The sequence below is a fragment of the Cibotium barometz genome, chromosome 9, assembly GCF_041138505.1.
Source record: "Cibotium barometz isolate CiBa-2024 chromosome 9, ASM4113850v1, whole genome shotgun sequence".
Classification (NCBI taxonomy): Eukaryota; Viridiplantae; Streptophyta; class Polypodiopsida; order Cyatheales; family Cibotiaceae; genus Cibotium; species Cibotium barometz.
The window spans coordinates 6,960,813-6,976,395 of NC_141054.1; the positions used below are offsets into that span (position 1 = coordinate 6,960,813).

Sequence of the window (15,583 nt, forward strand, 5' to 3'; positions counted from 1 at the left end):
ACGATAGGCCATTCCTTAGTCCATGAGATCTTTGATTGATTAGAGCATCCATCTCTACTAGATAATGTGGTGTTCCTTGAAGCTTGTGAGGCATTACCCATGGAAGGACACTCACTTAGGAGTAAAAAATATTACTACATGAAGAAAAGATAATTGATATAGAACTATGCACAATAATATTAATTATCTTCAACTTGATGATCTAAAATTCTGTAATTTGTTACACTTAAAATTACTTTACATTAACAAATGGCTTAGGTCAATCACTTACAACAAGGCTTCTCGACAGCCCAAGCACGTTAGCTGACATGATCAAAATCCTCCAGTGTGGATTGTCAAAATCCGTTTCAAGGCTCTCCTTGGTACTTACAAGAGTGTCCTCTAAAGTCCCTAGGCATTACCCATACTATGGAAGGACACCCGATTAGGAGTAAAAAATACTACTACATGAAGAAAAGACAATTGATATAGAACTACAGAGACAACAATATTAATTAGCTTCAACTTGATGATCTAAAATGTACTCAGCCCAACACACTAGCCGACCCTCTAGTGTTCATGGTCAAAATCCTTTTAAAGGTTCTCCTTGGTACTTACAAGAGTGTCCTCTAAAGCCCCTAGGTGAACTCTTCTAAACCCCTCAGCCTGTAGCAACATGCTACGGCACCCAACATTTTCAACCAGACTTCAAAGAATGAATGAATGGGCTCCATGTGAGAAACAATGACGGGTCTTGTTGCAATGGCAATGCAGACGAAGACGCTCTTGAAGAGAAGTGAGACCCACGTACGCGCAGCAGCAGTCTCACACCTTGTGCAGCAGCAGCAGCAGCGCTTCTTCTGTTCCAACATACCCGGAATGACCAGAAAGACGAGAGAGAAGGAGTATGAGCGCCTTGTAGACCTTGAGAAACCCTACAAGAAGGTCATGGCCTTGAAGGACATCCTTCTCAAAGAGCCAGAGAATGTCTTCTCTTTTTCAGAGCTCGGAAAGCTCAGAACCCATGTTGGCCTCACAGGTAAGGCTCGCTTCATAACCCTAATCTCCAAATACCCTGCCATCTTTGAGCTTTACAAAGATGAAACGAATCACCTCTGGTGTGGGTTTTCGCCACAAGCTCAGCTGCTTGCTGACCAGGAGATAGCATTGAGAAAAAGCTATGAAGCCATAGCTGTGCAGAAGCTAAGAAAGATCCTCATGATGTCGGTGGATCGGCGCATCCGTGTGCCAAAAATAGCTCATTTGCGGCGAGATCTAGGATTTCCTGCAGATTTCCATAGCAGGATGGTGTATGCGTACCCTCAGTATTTTAGGGTTGTGGAGGAGAAGTTCAGGAATGAAGATGGGCCTGTTCTTGAGCTCACTAGCTGGGACCCTTCCCTGGCAGTCACTAGCTTGGAGACCCGAGCAAAAGCCACTGGTGAATTCAACTCAGCTGGGGAACCCTTGTTCAAGATGTGTGTGTCGAGGGCCCTCAGATTGTCGAAAAAGCAGCAGGAGGGCATTAATATGTTCCAGGAGCGGCCCTTCATTTCACCGTATGCAGATTCTAAAGACTTTGACAAGAACACACTGGAATTTGAGAAGCGGCAGGTCACTCTTCTACATGAGATCCTCAGCATGACTGTGGAGAAGAAGACTGTGTTTGACTACCTCACACACTTTCGCAAGGAGTACAGGTTTCCTCATAGTATTCTGGCCATGGCCCTCCGGCATCACTCTATATTCTATGTATCTCGGAAAGGCGGTCGCTTCGTCATCTTTCTGAAAGAGGCTTATGAAGGGGCCAATTTGGTTGAAAAGAATGAATGGAATCTGCTCAAGGATCACTACATTGCTCTGATGGATGATAGGAAACTCAAAAAGGTGGAAGATGCTGATTCTACTGTGGAAATGACTGATGCAAATATGATCATTGATAACGTTGTAAGTACAGAAGACTCGTCTTCAGCCCAGGAAGATGCTCATTTTGATGCCCTGATGGCTCTTTGTAAAAAAATTAAGGTGGAAGATGCTGATTCAGCTACAGAAGCTGCAACTGTGACTGATGGCAGCAGCAGTGTGAGTGCCGAAACATCAGAAGGAAGAAAAACTGTAGGAACACATGTTATGTCTTCCGATGAGGAGGGCAATGATTCAGCCATGGAAACCACCGGTGCAGATTCGCCCAATGACACCTACTCTAGCCTGGAAGATTTGTCTTCGGACATTGGAGAAGCTGAGGATGAGCTTTGTAGAGACGCCACGGATGAAGATGAAGAGTTAGAGAGTGAAGATGAAGAGCCTGCATTAGAATGCAGATTTGATTACAAAGAAAAGAATGCCATAGATCACAACTAGAGGACTTAGGTACGAATTTCTTTCCTTTCTTCATGTGGCCGAATTGTGTGTCCTGGAGTGTAATGCTTATGTTTAGATTCATAAAACTGCAGATTGGCTCCTTTTTTTATTATTACCAAGCTGTTTTATTGTGGGAAGTGAGATCAGTTATATATATATATATATATATATATATATATATATATAATATTATATTATATTATATTATTACCAAGCTGTTTTATTGTGAGAAGTGAGATCAGTTACATATATATATACACACGAGTATCATCAAAGGCAGATGTGGAGATCAAACATGCCTCTCTCTCTCTCTCTATCTCTCTCTCTCTCTCTCTGTTTAGACTTTTGCATGCTTACACGGGGGGGTGTGTGTGTGTGTGTGTGTGTGAGAGATATATATAGAGAGAGAGAGAGAGAGGTTATATTAACATGTATAAAAGACCCAAAAGGTCTATGAGACCAAAAAATGTTACATATGATCCATGAGTCCATGAGTAAACTGCATGCCAACAACGTGAGAACAGAGACCAATTGCCAAAAGAAAAACAAGGCCAGCGTACTACACTGACCATGCAGGGACAATGGAGTCTGCATAAAAGCTCATGTATCACCAAACATCATGTGTCATCCTCCTCGATGATATCATACTGGGAGGTAATGTTCACTGCCTAGACGTGTTGCTCTGTGGCGCTGAAGTATCTTCTCAATGTGGAGCTTGTGAGAGGATCGACTCGATCTCAAGGGGCTGTGGTGCGTGGACCTTTGAAGGCATTGCGTGCGATCCTTGGGACTCCATGTGCATGAGGAGCCAGTGGGTTTTTTCTTGGCAGGCTCGGGTGTCTTGTCTGGGGTCTCTCGGCCTATTCTGATGTCGAGTGGGTTGGTGAGTATCTGTCAAGAGTCACCAAACATCATGTGTCGTCCTCCTCGATGATATCATACAGGGGGGTAATGTTCACTGCTTACGGAGGTGTTGCTCTGTGGGGCTGAAGTATCTCCTCAATTTGGAGCTTGTGAGAGCTCAATTTGGAGCTTGTGAGAGGATGGACTTGAGCTTGAGGGGCTGTGGCATGTGGATCTTTGAAGGGATTGTGCGATCCCATCTTGCACCTATGCAAGATGTGGAGACGGAGATGGAGTTACACTGTCAGATGTCTTGTCTACACATTGCTTATTCTGGGGAGTTTGGGCTTCATTCGGTACCCTAAGTAGAGGTGCTTGGGCCTCTTCCTCCTTGAGGTAAAGGAGCTCATAAAAAAAATATTGATAACTCCTAAAGGAACCACACAGCAGCCACAAACACTCGTTTGAAATCAGAATATGAGGATAACAGGAAGCAGGATAGAGCCATTGGGCTAGTTGAGAGTATCTTCACGTTGTTGGATTGAGACGGGGAGAGCAGAGGGCATCCCACGGGACAGGCAGATATGCAAAATATGAGCACTGGGGAGATGGAATCAAGGAGCTTTACATGTTTCAGTGCCTGGTCTACTATGAGATACAAGGACGTTTCCACTGGTCTTTTCAAAGAGGGGTTTGGACCTTTGTCATGGGTGATACACTATAGAGATCAGAGATGTCTCGGCTTATACTTACTAGAGCTTAGTCATCATAGGGACAGACTACTGAGACAACAGGCCAAGAGGCCGGATACCACACAAGCATCCATCGGAGATTTCTTTAGGACCCCTAGGTACTGTGAACTTTGACAGATACGCACCAGCCCGCTTGACATCAGAGTAGGCAGAGAGACCCCGGACGAGACACCCGAGCCTGCCACGAAAAAACCCACTGGCTCCTTGTGCATGCAGAGTCACCAATAAAACCATCATTGTAAGCTGTAAGAAGTGGTCCTTGTGTCACCAGCTTGCTTCTAGATTTGTTGTGGTACAAGTTTGGAAGATGGGATGTCGTAGTATCTAGTCCATACTATGCATAATGGAGTTGATAGTTATATAGTCTTGTGGGTTGACTACCATGAGTATATAACCTGCACGTTCCTAAAAGGTGAATTTGGGCATGTTCCTGGATTCATCTAGGTATATATATATATGCTAATTCCAATACAATGATGCATTATGAATTAAGCATGTTTGTTTGACACATCACATGCACATGTGAACCTGTTTTCCGGTGTAAATATTGCTTGGAGTTCATGCTTGTGATGTTGATGGCGCCGAGGGGACGCTTGGGAACTCTGTAGGTGCACGAGTATGACCCTGTTTGAGGCCTGACAGGTGTCTTCTTATGGGTTTTGTATATACCCCTGGGATCAATTTCATAACATGTAAGGTTATATTTTCTAATGTGTGCTTGTAGGTACACACCTCATAATAAATTGAGGGGACCATTTATAAGCTAGGCACCTCGAATTCTAATTGGAATGTGGACAGCCCTTGAAACAGGTGTCCTTCACTAAATGGAATGTGAACTTAGGAGGGTGGCGCCCCACCTAGTGGGTAGGCAGCTTCCCAAGTGTCAGGTTGGCACAAGGATATGGCAAAGGTTGGTGGGCTGCATGGAAGAAGGTGACCAAACTTCTATGCTCCTCTCTCTTCATTGTTTTTGCAAAATGACCATAAGTTTTCCATCACTTTGGAAAGTCGACTAAGCACTCTTCATTGCTTTTGCTTGGGATTTCTCACAAGGGCTCTGCGGATTAGAACCGGGCTGCTACTTTGCTGTACGGCGGCTGGCGAATTTCATACCCTTCTATTGCGGCCTGGGGACTGTTCGACCATTATACAACCCGTGTCTGGAACCTCTCCATGCTTCCCGACCTGCTGAATCTTCTATACGACCACATGCAGGCTTCCCTGGGAGCTGTTTGATGCTGGCTGACTTTCTCTCTTACTGCTCAGAGATCTTCTACTGCAATCAGATGCTATTTCCAACCTGTAAGCTGTTGTGGCCAGATTTGGGGGCTGCATGGATCCTTGTCTGAGCACAAGAAGAGATGACAAAGCTTCGCATAATCTATACCAAGAGGGTCTTTTGGTTACCTTCGAAGTTACTTGTGGAAGGATTTGAGAAGTCTTGGATGTCTGGACAGTGGATCATCCTCATTGACAACCATCATTGGGTTGAATTCTGTTTTCAAATGTTTTCATTTTCTTCTTATATTTGGTAATCGTGGATCACCCACAAGCTTGTACTACAAATTCTCCTTGGTAAGATAATTTATTTTTAAAGGGGGAGGGGGTGGTTCGTGTTTGAATAAGGGTTTTGAGAGATTAGGGTGGAAAGAAGTGATGGTTAAACATGGTGATTAACTTAATGATGAAGATTAACACGAGTATGAGCACAAGTGATTAGCATTATGCAAGAGCATAGTTCTTCATTAGTTGTCACATTTGGAAGCTCTTGGTAGTCTTCTTTCAGCCCTACGCTGTGACATAGCGGAAGCCTTCATGCCTTTACTCGCAGCCCTTAAGCACTCTGTAGTAGGAACCTTAGTGCAAAACGCAAGAGAGGAGAGAGAGAGATAGACTGGCTTTCAATATATGTATTATGTACATGAAAAAGGTTACATGCCTTCCAAAAGAGGACTAATGACTGCTTATGACGAATCTCCAAAAAGGAGAGATGAATTTGCTGAATTATTGGCCTAGCTATTTACAGGTCCCTTTTATGCAAATCAGTTTGTAGACAGAAGTCGGCCTGTTCCTACATGTCCACCCACGACTGAGGAGAATACCCAAAAATGCCAAGACTGCTGGTTGGCCAGCCTTGTGAGGTGCCCACATTAACTGTAATGCTGTCGGCCTGCTGAGAAGGGTGCCCACCACCTTGCTACTGCTGTTGGCCAAGCCTGGGACTGTATATCCAGCCCTTGAATGGCCCTATACCATGTGTGGGTATCTAGGCTGAACCATGCTGAAAACTTGGGTCTGCATGTGTGAACCTTGCTAGTGCCCTATTGACTACCCTAAACTGCTACCTAATGAGGGATTAGAGATGGGGATTAGACATGGCCATGTGTGCACGTGAGTGACATAAGCACTGCATAAGAACTCTTGATGCAAGAACAATCAGCATAGAGAGAGAGAGAGAGAGAGAGAGAGAGAGAGAGAGAGATGACTGTGTATTCAGTATATACATATAGTACAAAAAGGTACAGCTTTTTGTTGCCTTTGGCCTTCCCAAAAACGGAAACGTAATACCTAATCTATGGCCTAACTCCTTGAGGAGTGAGATGCGTAACAATAAGCAACAAGGTGCCTTTTCTAGGCCTTTGTAAGAATAATCAACTGCCCGACCTGCTGTTGGCCAGTTCCATGGACACTAATAAATCTTCATGCTGTCGACTGCAAGTACAAGCCCTCCTAAGACTGTCCGACAGGGTTCTAGTCCACCTTTAGCCCTCTTCAAGCCTGCGATAGAATATACTGCTTAAATCTTGATGTTTATCTGTTGTTGCAGATCAGGGATTAGCTTGGGATTAAGCATGTCCATGTGCATAGTTTTTTCATACGGCAACCAGACGGCAAACGCATACGGGTATGTCCATAAAAGCTTACGGGGCAGTCCCAACTAGCTACCAACTCTCATGAAACCCTCCCCTTGGGTAGTCTTCTTTCAGCCTTAAGCACTGCATAGGAACTCTTGATGTGGAAGCTGTGGGTAGTCTTCTTTCAGCCGTAAGCACTGCATAGGAACTCTTGATGTCACATGCGGAAACTTTGGGTAGTCTTCTTTCAGTCTTAAGCACTGCATAGGAACTCTTGATGCAAGAACAATTAGCATATATATATATATATATATAGAGAGAGAGAGAGAGAGAGAGAGAGAGAGAGAGATTATGTATTCAATATATTCATATAGTACAAAAAGGTACTGCATTGTAAGGCCTTTGGCCTTTCCAAAAAAGGAACATAATACCTAATCTATGACTAATGAGCGACAAGGTGCCTTTTATAGGCCTTTGGACGAATAATCAACTGGCCGACGTGTCGGCGGCCAATTCCATAGACACTAATAAATCTTCATGTTGCCGATTAGAAGTATTAGCCCTTCTAAGATTGGCCAACAAGGTTCCGGTCCACCTTTTGCCCTCAAGTTTGGACATAATATATGTTGCTCGAATCTTGATGTTTATTTTTTGCAAATTAGGGATTAGCTTGGGATTAAGCATGTCCATGTGCATGCACATGACATTAGTCGATGAGCCTTATATAGGCACCAAAGCTACATAAAAGTGAGCACCAAGGCCATTGAGGTGATAGCTCAAGTGGTGGCTTAGGACCAAGAGGTCTTGGGTTCAAAACCCCCTTGGTGCTTCTTAGGCGGCATCACCTACGGGTGGATAATTAAGCACCTACGGGCGGTGAAAAATCGATAACTACAGGAGGATCTTGGGCCAAAGGCCACTCAGAAAAAAAAGAGCACCAAGATGGTAACTCTGACTTTTTCTTAGGATAAATGTAACTCGTGATTTAACCTTTGAATCTTTGCACACTCTAATGTTGATGGATGATTATTTGTTATTTCTAACACTCCCCCTCAAATGATTATCCATCACTTAAGACGGTTGGATTTAGTATTTACTAAGCTCTATCAGGCTTTAGTTTCACCTATGTAGTCTAGACATGTTTGGATTTACTAAGCTCTTTTTTGGCTTTGGTTTCACCAAGTCTAGACATGTTTGGGTTTACTAAGCTCTTTTTTGGCTTTGGTTTCACCAACTTAGTCTAGTGAAGTTTGGATATTCTGTGAGTGATTTTGGTTCAAGGAAGCCTTGGCCCATTCATAATCTTGGGCAAGGTTTGCCTCTTCTTTGAAGGCAGGTTCTTCACTGTTTGCAAGGTTTGCTGATGATAGAATCTGGCGCCGAGTTGGCATATCCCACACCGTTAGCGATGCTCCGCTTGTTCCCACTTACCAGTAGGTGGTACTATTGGACTGATTTCCTGGTCGGAAATCTGACTTCCTTTCATGATTGAAATGGAAGCTCCTTCCTTCGTCTTTCGGTCTCCGACCTTTCGACGGTGCCTTTTCTCGTCATCTCTTCCATGATTTCAACTACATCTGCTTTATCTTTGATTGAATTTATATATTGATGGAGGTATGAGGCGTTGTGAACATCATATAAAAGCATATTGCATCTCATAAGCTAAATTGAGATATGTTAGACCTCTTCAAAAGAAAATACTAATACGAAAAGAAAAGAAAAGAAAAATAAGTACGTAATATCATTGACAAAAAAAACCTATCTTGCTTATGGAAAATGGCTTTTAAGTAGGCACAACAGTTGGTTTAAACCCACAAGACCATGAATATCTTTGTTTAGGTACTTGTAGTTTTAGAAATTTTAGTGAATCACATGTGGCTTAACTCTCTTATATTTACAAGAGCTTAATAACTTTGGGATACACCGAGTGGCCTAGGTTAAAAAAAGAAACAAAGTTCACATTGTAAAATTCTAGTAAACTAAAAGAAGCATGAAGTAAACCTTGCTTTTTTTAAATATTTTAGATTTATCACATTCAATTTATTATGAGTATTGTCCTTGTCTTTTTGTCGGTAATCTTTAATAGCCACAAAAGGAAAATATAGAAAGCAAAAACTAATTCAAACCATTATAACCTTGTAAAAACCATAAACTTAGTGATGCATATAAAAAATCTTACCTTGCAATATGGGAAAGAATAACATATGCTAGCTTATCATAGTCAAGATCTCTTTCACACACGCATCAATTTACAAGTTCTCTACAAGTCTCATTACATTGTTGAGATACAGTAGGATCCATGCTAAAGTATAATAACCTAGGCAAAACCATCATAAACTTAGTGATGCATATAAAAAGTCTTACCTTGCAATATAAGAAAGAATTCACATATATTAGCTTATCATAGTCAAGGTCTCTTTCACACACATATCAATTAGAAATTATCTACGAGTCTCATTAAGATAATGAGATGTAGTAGGAGCCATGATAAAGTATTCCTTTGTTCAAGGAGTGCTAGTGTATTAAGAACAAGCCTTTAATAAGAAAATAAGATAATACATTAGTAGGTACATTATTCGGATCATTATAATCAAGTAATAGTGTCTAAAACTACAACTTGGACGGGCGCTCGTAATGGTGTGACGGAGTATTTATGGCGATTTCTGCTTCAAGAGTGTGTGGTAGCAAGATAGGATGAAGTCCTAAGTGATGTACTTCATGGATATATTATGAGAGTAGTCATTGTAATAGCATTAGACCTCTTATGAGCCTAAAGTGCCTGGCCGGTCACACAGTTTAAGTGAGTGTGAACACTTAAGGCCATGTATATAAGTGAATTTCTCTCATAATACAACATACTCTCCCATTGTGCAATTGAGTCTTGCTCTTGCTAATCTCTCTCCCTAATGCATGCTAGTGAGTGTGTGTGAGTGAAGTGAGGTGAGAGGAGGGATGAGGACCCATAGTGCAACGTGGCAGTGTGATAACGCTCGCGGGCGGGAGACGTGGTGGAATTGCTTCTCAAGGAGTTGTAGAGCTTGGAGACCTCAAGGGTTACGAGCTCGGCCATTGGAAAGATCCACACACGACAGTTATGGTTCACTAGGAAATCTCTTTTTGGATGTGTTTCAAGGAGGGTTAGGGTGAGCCATAACATTTTTGGCGCCACTATCAGGGAGCCATCTCTTGGCTTTTTCCATCCTACGCATAACCCATTGCCCATAATCTTGATTAATGGTTTCCCATAAAAAAGATGTGGATTTGATGGTGATTTGTGTGAGATTTGCTGTAGAATAGCTCTCTTTTTGGTTTTTGAAAAGAATGCTTTTTGCTTAATTTTGGGGGTCATTTATGAGGGGTGTCATTAAAAGGTTGACTTTTTTGATTCCCACTTACCTTTTTGGGAAAATGCCCATACCCTTTTCATTTTAAATTCAAAAAATATTCCTCCCCTAAAGAGAGAAATTCATATTTCCCACTGGACTCCAAAAAAAAAAATCCGATGAAAGTTCAAGCCGAGTCATCAGACGTGAAAAATAAAGTTCTAGAAAACACCCCCCTTTTTGGAGGTCTGTATCTGCTAAATCGTATATCCGATGAAGGCTCTCTAGGACTCATCGGAGAGCTGACATCGAGCTCTTCGACTTTGGATGCCGTCCGAAGTCAAAATTGACTGTTTTGGCCTCCGATCGACAACCTCAAAATTTGACCCGAAAATTGAGACAAAAAACAACCCAAAAACCTTGAAAAATCGTAAAAATTAGCATAAAAACGACGGACGAGCCATATTTGGGTTACTTTTTGAGAGACTAAACGACAAAATCACGGATGACTTAGGAAAACGAAGTTGTAGTACTCCAAAAATACTACAACTCTCTCATACAGAGTTTTTTAAAATTCCTTTTGAAACACCAAAAAACGTGCTACGAAATAGGGAAAAAATTCTCAAATTTTTTTTCATCTTGAGACAGTGATGGAAATAGATTTTAGGACCTCCTCTTCCTCTGGGAAGTTCCTAGCATATGCTTTTTTTGAAAAAATATCTCTAAGAGGTCATTCACGTGCGTATAGCGCCTAAGCTAATTAGGACAAACGGACACCCGTTTGATCCAATGAAGAGTACGCCAAGCGTCTTGAGGCTATAACGGGTTGTGGGAAAGTATAAAAAGTAAAAAAAAAATGTGATTGCTCATTAAGGAGCATTTAGGCATTCTGACATGGCCACGATAGAGGGATTGCCAGGGATCACACCCAATGGCTGACATCTTTGAGCCATTGAGATCTATGCCACAAATTCACCTCCCAATGCTATTGGCCATGCCTATAACCAGCGTGTCATCAGGTTTTACACCCCCTATCACTTCCATCTCGCCGGGCTTTGGCCCCTTCCCTAACATTCCGGCAAATCCTATAAGTACCAACCCTTTCTCCTAGATGCCCACACCTTGGACATATTGACTAGTCTAGGAAGGGGGGTGGCCCAAGGACTCACTGAGTCTCTTCCAACAAGAGCACTCACATACGGCCTTAGAGACACATACAGAAATACGACCGTACATTCCAAAATTATGGGCAAATATGACGGAACAACAGACCCTATTCGATTCATTCAAATGTTTGAATAGAGATGTGAAGCCTTTGGAAATCCCAACTACCCCACTAAGGTACATGCGTTGAACTTATGCATAGAGGGAAAAGCTAGTCGATGGTTCATCACAATGATTTCAAAACCTTGAAATCAGCCTTTATACATGGCTTTTCCAGACAAGGTGATCGGTGGAGTGTAGTGACACAACTCTATTCAATTGAGCGTCAACCAAATGAATCCATTAGAGATTTTATCCTTAGGATAAAACTCTTGGACTCAGGTTGTGAGTCATGGAAAAAATTAAACGATGTTCAATTGAAGAGTTAATTCATGATGGGCTTAAAGAATAACAGCTTACACAACTTGATCATCGTAACCAATCCGGAAACATTTGATCAATATTGTAAAGAAGCAACACATTTAGATGATAACATGCTAGAAGATGATCATGCTACAAGGTGTTCCTCATCTAAACCAAGTGAAGCAATGGCAAAAGAAAGATCGATTTAAACCAAGTGAAGCAATTGGCAAAAGAAAGATCGATCTAAACCAAGTGAAGCAATGGCAAAAGAAAGATCGATCTAAACCAAGTGAAGCAATTGGCAAAAGAAAGATCGATCTTGGAATTGACATTCTCATAATTTTATGCAACCTTGCTTAAAACCTTACAGCCAACATCTCTAAGAGAGGATGAAAACCTTCAAAACCAGACATCCTTAATGCCTCTAAAAGTGAGGAATGAAATGCCTTGTGTTGAGTGTAATCACTACGATCATCCTAATCCTCATTGTGCATACAAGGCACCTGTTCTTCTATACTGCATATATTGTAAAACCTTTGACCATGCCTTGTGTTGAGTGTAATCACTACGATCATCCTAATCCTCATTGTGCATATAAGGCACCTGTTCTTCTATACTGCATATATTGTAAAACCTTTGACCATGATACTAAAAAGTGTCCCGCTTCATCCACCAATGGACTCAAAACCTCCATCTCTCGTGCACCAAACAGAAACAGTCCAAAGGGTAGAAACTGATATATTGTAAAACCTTTGACCATGATACTAAAAAGTATCCCGCTTCATCCACCAATGGACTCAAAACCTCCATCTCCTGTGCACCAAATAGAAACAGTCCAAAGGGTAGAAACTGCTCAGGAAGCAGTTAATCTGACACTTCAGTGTTTTTATTGTCGTGGACCTCACAAGGTGGCAGACTGCATAATTTGGAATACTTCTATGCCCATAGTCATTGACACCTTGCGGACCAATGTATGAACAATGTGGCATTGATCACATGTTCCAAGATTTCCTAAGATGAGTTGCTTCAATGCAACTTGTCTTACAAAATACAACTCTTAACATCTTAAGTGTACAAAATGGGCAATTGGCCACGGTGCCCTTGAATGTGTACACACTTACAAGCCAATGCACGAGAAACAGTAAAAAGGAACGCAAAAGACAATACCTCAACATGGGTAGAAGAACATGCTTCAAAATAGAATCCAAAAGGAGTAGCAGAACCTTCTAAAACCAAGAAAAACAAAGGACAACAAACTGTCGAAACCAAGGTCGAATTAAAAGACAAGGAAAAGGAGCCTATAGAGGACATAAACCCAAAAGGGGACATAAACACAAAAGAGCCAAAAGCTATACATGATGTAGAAGCATCCACCTCAAAAACCACCACACACAAACCTCAACACCCATATGTGTGACACCATGATACAAAAACCCACAAGAAAATTCGATCTTGTCGCATGGGTAAACATAATGAAAAACTGACAAACCAAAGAAAGAGAATGAAACAAGTTTTGGTACATCACTAAGTGAGGATGAAACATCACTAAGTTCTGGTACATCACTAAGTGAGGATGAAACAAGTTCTTACTCTTCGCTCAAGGCACCACATAGACCAATCAAGAAACTAGAACCCACCCAACCACCCTAAATGGATATTTATAATCACATGACATATGCGGAACATAAAAAGTAAGCTCAGGAGAGCATGCTTAGCTTGGTTGAATGTCTTACAGGGTTGTCGATTGTGATTGAGCCTCATAATGCCAATCTTAAAACAGCAACCAAATACAAAGCCCAAAGGAGTATTGCTTCCCCTTTCAAGAGGAAGACACTCTCTCTACAGAAGAGTCATTTGAGACAGATTGTACGAACTATATGCTTGAGAAGGCACGTGAAGAATTTGATAATTCCCTTACAAGATTAAAACAATCTCTCAAAACCTCATTCGGAGGAATGCTCTTCTCTCATAATAAAGCCAGCATTACATCAGCACTTGCACCTTTAAGGGCTCAACTTGAGTTATACAAGGACATAACGAACTCCATAAAACAGGACTGTAAGGATTCTCAAGTTTCCAAACAGACCTCATTAAGAATTGTCAGAGGGCCAAGTGTGCTAGTGTACACATTGGGTACTCTTAAAAAAGCTGAGACCCAAACAGAGGATGAAAGTGAATGGGAGTATGAAACGAAAACGGAATCTGAAGCCGAAACAATAACCGAAATACCCATGGTTCCTTTGGAAGATTCTATCATGGTATAGCTGGATTTCCTTAGAGGCAATGATGTTAAGCGCAAACAATAGACACTTGGGTCTCATGAGCTAGTCATAACATCGTGAACAATAGACACTTGGGTGTCATTGGGACAACCTAAACTCATCCCTACAAGCAATGACCTCACCATCGACTTCAATCCCAACAACTTTACCTAAAGTTCAACAAGAATGGAGGCCCAAGCAACAGCAAAACAGCAAGCAAATCACTCAACCACTCTCGTGCATTCAGCACCAACACAAGAGCTTGTCTGTTCAAGCAACCAATCAGCAGTCTTTCCTACTGCCTCAACAACATTTGAGAAATAAATTCAAGAACCAATACACACATCGGCAATGGAGACTTTTGAGCACATCAAGGACAAAATAACAATGCTCTTATCACCCCTCTAGAAGTGACAACGGTAGCAAATTAAAACACTACTATGGCCCATTAACCAAAACCACCCTACGAGCCATTCATGAGACAAAAAACAAAGAAAAAATGACCGAAGAAATGAAACAAGCAACCCAACAAGAGGCTAAAGCGCGGTAAGCCAAACTTGTAGAAAAATATAGTGGTCAACATGGCCCAATTTGTAGACATTTCAATGGACTCCTGCCATAGTCACAATAGTGGCATCTTAAGAAGTTCACTATTTAGGCACATTCACACTTTTGTTCCACATTGGAAATAATCCCTTGGAAGGGAAGTTTTATGTGATGCTTGTAAGAACCATGTGTGAAGTGATACTTCTCGAAAGAGGTTGGATGGGACACAATCGGTGTGCAACATAGATTGGGACGCAAGGACGGCTACCCTATAGCTGGCCTCCAACCAAGTTATAGTCCCCATGACGGATGAAGAACTCGTACCTACTAGTTCCTCATGCCAAGAAGTCACTCCTCCACTCACCACCATCATTCCACCCTCCACTCACCACCATCATTCCACCCTCATGCCAAGAAGTCACTCCTCCACTCACCATCATCATTCCACCCTCCACTCACCACCACCAAGAACTCGTACCTGCTGCTCCCTCATGCCAAGAAGTCACTCCTCCACTCACCACCATCATTCCACCCTCCAATCCCCAAAAATCCATACTGCTCAAAAAGAGGCTGCTCATCACTCCAAACACACCACTGCCTCTCACATCCTCCCCACTTGGCAATAGCCCAATTCCAACTCTCAAAAACCAGCCAAGCTATTAACTCCCCACAGAAAACTAACTAGACTAACCCTTCTAATAATACTAAACAAACACACACACATGGCAAACCTTCTCAACAGTGGGTACCTAAAAAGCTTCTAACAGTGCAAGGGTATTATGATGGTACTTCCACGCTGTGGATCCCCCGACGATCCACCTGCCATCTTCATATATGGGCACCCCAAGCTCCTTGTCCCTCCTCTTGCAAGAGAGCGTAGGCAACCAATTTGACAAACCCAAGCCCATAGGGTATAGGAAAACAAAGGCCAAAATGCGTAGCCTTTCCCAACAAATGGATCCCAAAAACTCTACTTCAAGCTCAACATTACTATGAGGGAAATTGCCACATTTGGGTCCCCAAATCACAAAGGCACCAACTCCCTAGTCTTGTCACTCCACAGTTTTTACCAACCCTTCAATGGAAACCCAAAGTGG

The 15,583-nt window shown here is 42.1% G+C and overlaps 1 protein-coding gene across 4 annotated transcripts; it reads left to right on the forward strand.

Moving 5' to 3' along the window:
• Positions 1-650: 650 nt before the first annotated feature.
• LOC147635204 (protein WHAT'S THIS FACTOR 1, chloroplastic-like) lies at positions 651-5,478 on the forward strand. Of its 4 annotated transcripts, none has more exons than XR_015266617.1 (3): positions 651-2,349; positions 4,544-4,627; positions 4,734-5,478. XR_015266617.1 is itself a non-coding variant. In XM_086802415.1 (2 exons), exon 1 carries the CDS (start codon positions 724-726, stop codon positions 2,338-2,340), a length of 1,617 nt encoding a protein of 538 aa, XP_086658541.1. In that variant the 5' UTR covers positions 651-723; the 3' UTR covers positions 2,341-2,349; positions 4,734-5,478. The 4 variants fall into 4 exon arrangements, 1 of the variants encoding a protein (XP_086658541.1); XR_015266615.1 differs by lacking the exon at positions 4,544-4,627 and having other exon boundaries at positions 652-2,349; positions 4,660-4,868; positions 4,989-5,478; XR_015266616.1 differs by lacking the exon at positions 4,544-4,627 and having other exon boundaries at positions 652-2,349; positions 4,746-4,868; positions 4,989-5,478.
• Positions 5,479-15,583: the final 10,105 nt, after the last annotated feature.